General features: G+C 47.0%; 1 protein-coding gene across 1 annotated transcript in view; it reads right to left on the bottom strand.

The window, feature by feature from the left end:
- Nucleotides 1-10,070, bottom strand: part of Ak7 (adenylate kinase 7) — a 68,192-nt gene that overhangs the window by 29,520 nt on the left and 28,602 nt on the right. Inside the window, exons 7-10 of the mRNA XM_021202570.1 lie at nt 9,398-9,486; nt 5,435-5,525; nt 2,775-2,852; nt 1,436-1,585 (exon numbers count right to left, since the gene is read on the bottom strand). Coding sequence (XP_021058229.1) covers nt 1,436-1,585; nt 2,775-2,852; nt 5,435-5,525; nt 9,398-9,486 — 408 coding nt within the window. The remainder of the gene's footprint in view (nt 1-1,435; nt 1,586-2,774; nt 2,853-5,434; nt 5,526-9,397; nt 9,487-10,070) is intronic.

Here is a 10,070-nt window from a genome sequence, read left to right as displayed (position 1 = left end):
GATGCCCTCTTCTGGTGTGTCTGAAGACAGCTGTGTCTGAAGACAGCTACAGTGTACTCATATACATAAAATAAATAAATCTTTTTTTTAAAAAGTGATCTATCTTTCTATTTATCATTTATTTATTTCAGACAAGTGCTCACTACATAGTCCAGGCTGGCCTTTGTGAACATCTTGCTTCTCCCTTTTGATCATTTTGTTAAAACCACTACTTTTGTGCTGGGACATGCCTTTAATCTCAGCACTCAGGAGGCAGATCTCTATGAGTTCAAGACCAGCCTGGTCTACAAAACAAATCCAGGACAGCTAGGGCTTGTTACACAGAGAAACCCTGTCACCAAAAACTGAAACCAAGAACCAGCCAACCAACCGAACAAAAAATCCACTACTTTTTCCTGTCTGAGGAGGTTAGAGAGTTCAAGGCTACCTGGGCTACAGCACAAGATCTTGTCTTTAGAACAAAATAAAGAAGAGGGGGAAGGAGGAAGAGAAGGCAGGCAGGCTTGCCTGGATGTTAAAGGTGTGTTAAAGATGCTACGGCATTCATAGGCAGTTAGCAAATACTTTCATCCAACGGAAATAAAAAAATATCAATAACAAGCTATCATTTCTTACAACAAGTTGCAAAACTATGGCCTAGCATTTTGCAAGTTGTGTCCATATACCGAAAGAACACATTATTTCACCCAGAACTTTCCAGTCATCATTTGGTTGTCTTAGACACCCGTGATAAGCATGAACACTGGAGTGGATCTGAGTGCCTGGAGTTACTGTTCCTTTCCTGTCTGGTGAGGGGTGATAGGTGAGTACCAAGAGGTCAGGCAGTGGTGGAGGCGGGACAGGGTCATGCTGGATCCCAAGATGGGCTTGCTGAAGTCACCAGCATGAAGCCTAGCTGTCAACTGAGCAGGTGGGTTGGTATGCCTCGTCTGTCCATACACCAAGAATGAATCCTGCATCCAGGGGCAGGTTAGCCTTATCCAGGACTAAAACCAGAATAACAGTCTATCCCTTTGTTTATACTGACCAGTTTGTTATGATCGATGCTCACTTTTTTTTTTTTTTTTTTTTTTTTTTTGGTTTTTCAAGACAGGGTTTCTCTGTATAGCCCTGGCTATCCTGGAACTCACTTTGTAGACCATGCTGGCCTCGAACTCAGAAATCCGCCTGCCTCTGCCTCCCGAGTGCTGGGATTAAAGGCGTGCGCCACCACGCCCGGCCACAATGCTCACTTTTAATTGTTCTTACATTGGGCTTACAAGTTTTAATGGTATACATGTGCCGATTATAAGACCTGAGAAACAAGGCAAACGTGAACCGAGTGCTCAGATGTTCTAATGTGGAAACCCTTCTGCTGGTACAGAGGTGCCAGCAGTGAGTTACGCGGACTTTGCTTTACATAGGAATCGAGGAAACAGTAAGCGACGGTGGTCACCAGTAATCCCCGGCTTTGCTTGTACTCTTTGAGGATGCTGTTGATGTTCTCCACGAAGCCTGTTTGGGCGACCCAGCGGATGTTAAAGTTCTCCTTCACAAACAGGGCTTCCATCCTCAGGTTGACCAGCAGGTGGTCGAGGTACTCTTGCTGAGGGCGAAGGGGAGAGTGTTGTGTTATCATCTGACAGTCATCAAAGGCCAGCCAAAGTCGCTACAGTTGCTAAGGGAAGCCAGTGTCTGTACACTGAGCAGGGAAGTGGATCAGCTGGGCACTAAGCGTCTACAGAGCACCTGGTATTTATTCTCGTGTCAGCACCGTCCTGGAGATGGGCCCTGGGCTTCGTCTCTTTACTGATTGGCTACAGCCCCGGCCCTGAGATATTTTTAAAGGCTCTTCAAATCTGTTCTCTGGAGCGGGCAGCTCCCATTTTTCCTTTGGTCAGTAGAACAGCTCGAGAGTAAGAAGGCACTGGACTCCAAGCTAAGACTCTTTTCCAGTCCTCCTCTTCCTTCTCCACACATTCATTTCTCCTTTCGTTTCTAAGACTCTCTCGTTTCTGGGACTCTAGTAGCCCAGGTTAGCCTTAAAGTTACTTTGTAGCTTAGACTCTTGACAAGTCTGGCTCCCATCCCCAGGTGCTAGGATCACAGGTACATACCACCATGCCTACGCTTGCCACCGCCCCACTGCCAGTGCTGGCGAGGCAATCCAGGGCCTTGGATATGCATGCTTAGCAAGCGCTTCACAGCTCTGCTCCATCCTTAACTTTCTGAGACTTTCCTTCTGTTGTGTGGTGCCGGATACTGGTCAATGCCTTGTCCAGGCTAGGCAAGCACTCCACTGAGTTCACTCCCCAGCCTTTTTTATTTTGATAAATGGTTTCACTTAGTTGCCCAGGCTAGCCTGGAGCTCATTCTGTAGCCTGGGCTGGCCATGGAGTCAGATCCTCCTGCCTCTGCCTCCCTAGTAGCTATATGTCCATCAAGCCTGGCCCTAGCCCTTTAAACTATTTTTACTATTTAATGTATATATTTTAATCTTTATTTTTTTTGTTTGTGAGACAGGGTCTCACATAGCCCAGGCTGGCTAACAATATGCCTTTGAACTCCTGATCCTTCTGCCTCTACCTAGGGTGTGGGGGTTACAAACAGTCACTACTACACCAGCTAGCATCTACTTTTTTAAAATAATGCAATGTCATGGTTAATCCTCTTAAATAAGTATAGAGGAAAAAATTCTCTAACCCACAGTCCACCCACCCCCATCCCATTATGTCCCTTTAATATTATTCAGGGAAACAGTTCTTGAAAACAATGTTTTTTTTCCTTATACTGACTGTCAAGTCCTTGGTCAGGAAAGCATTTTCTTTGGGAACTTTCTGGATTTTTCCAGGGCCGGTGTTTTTGCTGATGCACTGTTAGGGGGAGAAACAGAGAGATATTGTTTGGTTCGCTTACAAGGTTTGACATAAGACTCAAGTGAATGTGAACATGACCAAGCACGCATGCTATGAGACATTTTCAAATCACTACACAGATCATACCCTCACGTGTTCTGAAAACAGCCAGAAGCAGAGATGAACAAGGCTTGGTCTCTGCCCTCAGGGACCATGGAGGTCCAGGAAGGACACAGTCATGTGTGCGGATCACCGCCCTGTGGGATGCTTCCGGTCAGACAAACAGAGTCCATGCAGCTGTCTGTTAGACATGTGTGGAGAACCTGTTGTTTTAGACTGTGCTCCTGCCCTGAGCCCCAGCAGACCAGATCAAAACAAAATGGAGTCCCTCAGGCTAAGGGTCATATAAGCAAGTGAAACTGAAGGATGCTTCCCCATACACCAAGGGACAGATGCCATAGCAGATCGTTTTCTCTCTCTCTCTCTCTCTCTCTCTCTCTCTCTCTCTCTCTCTCTCTCTCTCTTAATATCTGGAAATTTCTTTTGTTTTAACCCTTAGATGGAAAAAAGATGTAACCAGGAAAGACCTGACAGTACCCACACTGTGTTTTGTTTTGTTTTGTTTTTTTTAATTGTTTTTGTGTGTGGATTGGGGAATGGATTTGTGTGTTGGGGAGAAGGGGGTGCCACCTTCAAATCCTACTATTCTAACATAGCTCAGTGGGGGCTCTCATTGCCTGAACTCATGAATTAAGAATAAAAGCTGAAGCCAGGTGTGGTGGCGCATGCCTTTAATCCCAGCACTTGGGAGGCAGAAGCAGGCCAATTTCTGAGTTCGAGGCCAGCCTGGTCTACAAAGTGAGTTCCAGGACAGCTAGGATTATACAGACAAACCCTGTTTCAAAAAACCAAAAAAAAAAAAAAAAAGAAAAGAAAAAGAAAAAAAGAAAAGAAAAGAAAAGAATAAAAGCCGAACAGTTCTATCAACAAATTTGCCAGTAATTTTATCTTTAGGCATATGAGTATTCATGCCCTCCTCTTCCCTATTCATACATTGAAATTTTAACCCCTGAGGTAAAGGTGTCTGGAGGAGGCTGCTAGATCGTGACAGTGACAGTGGAATCCTGGTGAAGGAGGGCAGTGCCCTCATAACAGGATCCTGGGAGAGCCCCCCTGTCTCTCTCCCACGTGAGGTGCATGAAGAGATGTGCTGTCTGTGAGGCCTTCAGCAGCCACCAGATCTGCCAACGCTTGACCTTGAACTTTGTACCCCACCCCATGCCCCAGAACCTTGAGCACCAGCCACATTCCCGTGGTTCCTGACTTTCCTACTTTGTACATTCTGTTCCAGGAATCCGTACAGACTAAGGTACATGGAGGAGACACAACTTTGGGTGGGCGAGTGAACTTGCCGCCAAGCCCTGGGAACCTGGGAATCCACGGGATCCATATGGTGGGGAAAAAAAAGCCAACTCTGGAAAGTTGTCCTCCAACCTCGAGATGTGCAGTGCGGCATGGTGTGCATAGTGTACGCTAAATGAATACAATAAAGTTTTAAAGAGTGTTTGGAGACACCTGATCTGAGAGGAGCTAGACAGACAGACGACAGACAGACAGACAGACAGACAGACAGACAGACAGACAGAGGGAGATCCTGGAATTGAATCTTAAAGTTGAGCTCCGAGGAGCCAAGTGAGGGGCAGAGGGGGCCACAGCAGGCAGCTGAGCCAGCTGGGCTGTGGGCTGGTTGAACAATCTGAGGCTGCCTGACCCATGGAGAGCTTGGGGGGCCACTTGGCAAGAATTTGACATTGGGCCAGGACATGGAAGTAAGCTCAGGCAGGAATCTGATTTGGGGCTAGAACAAAGAAGTAGGCTTCAGGCAAGAATCTGACTTTGGGCTAGGGTGGGGAAGTAGGCTCAGCTATCTGCGTCATCCTGATAAGCCCTTAGAAACCCTGATCCAAGGACTGCGACAACTACAGTAAGATAGAAAGTTTACTGCCTTGCTTGATCCTTGACTATTTGTGTTTATTGTCTTGTTTGCTCCTTAACCTAGAAGTGACCTTATTACTTGCATGTAATTAAAATGTTATAAAAGTAGATTTGGGAAGAAAATAAACCCGCCTCAGCCTCAGAACTGGCTGGGATCCTGCCACAGTGTTGTCTAATTGTCTTTTTCTTTTTAATCCTTGCTCCTGCCCTGGAGAACTTGTGGACTGACTGAGCTGGCTTGGTCACTGACCCCTGTCTAGAGAGCCTAGAGGTGCCTGTGGGTTGAATGACCCTCTCTATCAGTTCTGTAGGCCAAGTGTCACAGACTCCCAGCGTGCCTTCGGTGACGACCTCTGTTTCCTCAGTGTGGACCCAATGGTTGCCTTTCCAGCTTTCTTACAGACGCATATTAGACAAAGGTCTTTTGGGGAGTAACTTCCCATGGCTCAGGCTGCGGTAACAGCCAGTTAGTTTGAGGCTTAAGGGCATTTCATTTTATGTGTTCCCAAGCCCTGCTAGCATAGGAAGTCAGTAACTGGCATCCAGAGGGTACAGCTACTCAAGCTAGCCTGTCAGGGTATGAGGACACAGACCAACCGCTGTACCTTGACCAGGTCTTCCAAGGTGTGCACAGCCTCATCCACAGCCACCAGGTAGTGAAGCTTAGGCACGTGGTCTATGATGTTCTGGATCACTCTGTAGGAGCAAGGGGCACAGTAAGCAGACAGGAAAAGACAGTGAGGTAAACAGACCTCGCCCCCACCCCCCGACCGGGGAGGTGCTGGGTGGTACTTTGATAAGGGGTCTTATGGTCTACCAGGATACGGGTTGGGGTTACCATCTGTAGTATACAGGTAAAGGGGGTGGGCAGATAAAAAAGCTAGGTAAGATGTCCCAGACTGAAGAACCCCCGGCAAAGACAGCCGGGTCTGAAGACAGAAACATTTGTGTCCCAAACCTGTTTCCTTTGAGACTTATTTTTCTTTTTTCTTTTCTTTTCTTTTTTTTTTTTTTTAAGATTTATTTATTTAGTATACTGTAGCTGACTTCAGACACTACAGAAAAGGGTGTCAGATCTTGTTACGGATGGTTGTGAGCCACCATGTGGTTGCTGGGATTTGAACTCNGGACCTTNGGAAGAGCAGTCGGGTACTCTTACCTACTGAGCCATCTCACCAGCCTGAGACTTATTTTTCTATTTCCTTGTTTCGCTTTTGCAGTCACTGCTGTTATTCTGACCTATCCCTTGATCTCAAGGCCTTGCATGCTAGGTAGGTATGCTACCGCTGACCGCCACACCCCCAGCTCGCTCCCTTTTTGTCTACTTTTTGAGACAGGGTCTCACTCAATTGTCCAGGCTAGCTTCATCCTTGCTCAGGCAGGCCCTGAACTTTTTGATCCTCCTGCCTCAGCCCTCAGCCTCCTCGGTAACTATTATTACAGAACCACTGGCCCAGATGCAACCTGGTTTCAAAGTATACAATTCCCAACTCCAGGAAGTGGACCTGACCCTGGCCTCACATCAGGAAGGCTTGTTCACTTGGCCCACTTGTGTCTCGTGTGACTCACTTGAGTCTCGCAATTGCGCTTGGGGTCAGTGATTTGCAAAGTGAGATGTAGACTCTAGATTTTGACAACTGTCTTAAGGAAGTCACCATGCAGAGGTGACCTGCGTCAATGACTAACAATGAGTTCAACACCCCTGTCGGACAGCTGCTGTGACTGTCCCCATCTGATGATGAGAGACGTTATGGTCTGAGGCAGATCCTTGTATTTGTAGAAACGACAGGGGCTGGAAGTCCACCACAGTGGCCTGTCAGTTCCACTGGAGTCTTAGGTTCTTTTTCAGTAAAATGAAATTAAAATGTGCACATCTAAAACTTCATTCAGCTCACGGTAGAGTGAATGTCTAGCCTGTGCCTGGACCTGGGCTCGACACCCTCCACCCCCTGCCCTGAAAATGAGAAAAGCAGCAATAACAATAAATGTTTATTTCCCATCTATTTCATGTCAACATCGCAGAGGATTGTAGCCTTTAGTTCTCTTTCCTCTGGTAAATGATTCTGGTAAATAATCTGTAGGATGAAAGAAGGTGTAACCGCAAGGGGAAAGGGCCCCAAAGTCCTTCCATAATGCAAAAAAGAAGAGGAAAAGAAATCACCCAGTAGGGGCTAGAGAGATGGCTCGGTGCTGGAGAGATGGCTCGGTGGTTAAGAACACTTACTGTTCCCGAGTTCAATCCCCAACAATCACATGGTAGCTCACAACCATCTCTAATGAGATCTGACGCCCTCTTCTGGTGTGTCTGAAGACAGCTACAGTGTCCTTACATATAATAAATAAATAAATCTTTTGTTAAGGACTAGCAGAAATCAGGTGTGTGGATCCCCTCCCCTACCCCTTCTCCTCCTCTGTGTAACTGTTGATGGCTACAGCCTGCTTGTCCTGGAGTATTTTTCTTGTAATCACAAAGATATAAAGGACTTGTGTGGAGTAATTGGTTTGAAGAATGTTAAAAGATTGGCTGAGAGTGATAGCATGGGTGAGGCTGAGGCAGGGGGATTTTTCCCATTCAAGGCCAGTCTGTGATCTTCAATCTTTAAAACCAGGCAACGCAAAGAAAACCTCCCGAATTGAGAAGGCACACTTCATCACTTCCTTCCTCAAGATAATGTTGGCTGTGGCGAATCTAGGGATTTTATTATTATTATTATTATTATTATTATTATTATTATTATTTTCAGGAATGGGAGCTAGAGTAAGAGAAGAAATGGTTGCCTAGCCCAGGTTAGCCCTGAACTCGCTGTGTAGCTCACACTGGTCTTGCATTCTTCCTCCTGGCAGCACAGGCGCACCCCACTGGGTGGGGCAGGTATATGAGCTGTGAACTGGGATTTGTATCATTTTCCAGAGACTCTGCTCGCAGACTAGTAACAGGGATCACTTAGGCTCAAGGCTTACAGGGATCTACACAGAGTTATGGCCTGGAAGTTCAATTTATGTGACTCTCTCTATGACCCAGAATGATTCCCATCCATGGGGGGGGGGAATCTAGGACTCTAGAACCAGCCCCCTTGGAGACCAACCTGTAGGGCAGCGTAAAGCCCAGGCCATTGGAACGCAAGGCCGGCATTTCAAGAACACTACCCTAAGACGGGCGTGGTGGCGCATGCCTTTAATCCCAGCACTCAGGAGGCAGAAGCAGGTGGAATTCTGAGTTTGAGGCCAGCCTGGTCTACAGAGTGAGTTCCAGGACAGCCAGGGCTACACAGAGAAACTCTGTCTCAAAAAAAAAAAAAAAAAACAGTGACCCAGCTCTCCACCCTGTCCCCCGGACTGGGTTGGGAGGCTTGGGGAGTGTGGGAAATTCAGGCCAAGTGTGAGACCCAAGTGCTTAGAAGAAGCCACCTCTTTGTTACATAGCAGAGGGCTTCTTCCCCCAGGGCAGAGAGCTCCCAGTGGGGCCAACTGAGGTTTGGAAGGTTTCACATTGAGAGCGAAAATTTCTTCAGGCCCTTTGGAGAAACACAACTATTCACTTTTCTTTCTTTCTTTCTTTCTTTCTTTCTTTCTTTCTTTCTTTCTTTCTTTCTTTCTTTCTTTCTTTTTTCTTTTTCCTGGTTTTTCAAGACAGGGTTTCTCTGTGTAGCCCTGGCTGTCCTGGAACTCACTCTGTAGACCAGGCTGGCCTCGAACTCAGAAATTCGTCTGCCTCTGCCTCCCCAGTGCTGGGATTAAAGGCGTGCGCCACCACGTCCGGCTCAACTCTTCATTTTTAACCTCTATGCACTAACACCCTCGAGTCTATTAGGTAAACCTTCTGGAATGGAATGTGTTAAACTTGGCTGATCTCTAACCTTTTCTGACTCTAAAACAAAGGCAAAACTATAACCCGTGCTCACTATAGAAAAGATTTTGTGATATCTCTGTCACCTGTTTAGTGTGGAAACAGTGGGGGGTTTTGTTGTTTGTTTGTTTGTTTTTTGAGACAGGGTTTCTCTGTGTAGCCCTGGCTATCCTCGAACTCAGAAATCTGCCTGCCTCTGCCTCCCGAGTGCTGGGATTAAAGGCATGCGCCAGCACACCTGGCAAGTGTGTTTATTGCATGAGTGGGGTTTTGATTCCTTGCTTCTGAGGCTATGAGAATCCTTGTGATCTCACCCAGCCCTTCCCTTAGGGAAACTGGAATCTGCGTTCACCGGCAATGGCCTTAGGATATACTATATCCTTATTACTTGTAGGACTTGTATGAGATTTGAATTCTTCCACTGGGGAAGCTAAGGCTGCAGGCAGAGGAGAGTGGGTGGAGGCTTCAGCCTTACAGCTCGCTGTCAGGCTTCTGGAACTTTGTCTCCCATTGCAACCCATCTTATCTGAGACAAAGGGGAAAAGAAATAGGTTGCTCAGCAGTGTACCACAAGCTCTTTCTTCCCCAGGGCTGTTTCTCGGCTGACAGGATCTCTAAGTGATGGAGCTACACTCGTGATCAGAAGTGTGGCGACTTGGGGTGGATAATGCTTCATCAGACACATTTCCAGGATGCGCCACACTTCCGGGAGGCCTCTTACCCTGCGAGGTCAACAACATGAATGGCCGGAATGCAATTGGTCCCGTCTCCAAACACCGGTAGTGCGGGGACATCGCCCAGCCAGGCCATCTGAAAGAGACGGGCAGGGGGCGTTTGCCCCAGCATGTGTTTCTCAGAGGGCTCCAAAAGAGCCACCGCGCGCGTGCCTGGCCTCTGGCTGTCCCTCTTGGGTCCCCTTCTCGCAAGACTTTCATCAATCCGCCCCATAAAAAAAATCTAATTGTCAACGCTTAGATCTCATTTTAATGATCTGCAGTATTTGACCCTACAGGAAACTCCGTTTTGTTTTTCGGTACACTCTTCCTGGTCAGCATTGACAGCGCTGCCATTTCTCTTGGTCCCTCCTGGGTCGCCCTCCCATTTCCCGTATCCTCCCGATCCTGTGGATCCCAGGTCTCAGTCCTCCTCTGTATGGACTCTCCAGGTGACAGTGGTGCCCACGGTTTAGATGCCTTCCTCATGCTAACTCCTCACACTGACTGGTGTCCGGCTCTTACCAGGGATCCAGTCTTGATCTCCTCTCTCCTCGACTTTATTATTATTATTATTATTATTATTATTATTATTATTATTTTCACCTTTTTTGTTTGTTTGTTTGTTTTTTCGAGACAGGATTTCTCTGTATAGCCCTGGCTGTCCTGGAACTCACTCTG

The sequence above is a fragment of the Mus pahari genome, chromosome 7 (genome assembly GCF_900095145.1).
Source record: "Mus pahari chromosome 7, PAHARI_EIJ_v1.1, whole genome shotgun sequence".
NCBI classification, from domain to species: domain Eukaryota; kingdom Metazoa; phylum Chordata; class Mammalia; order Rodentia; family Muridae; genus Mus; species Mus pahari.
This window is presented reverse-complemented; position numbering and strand designations above follow the sequence as displayed.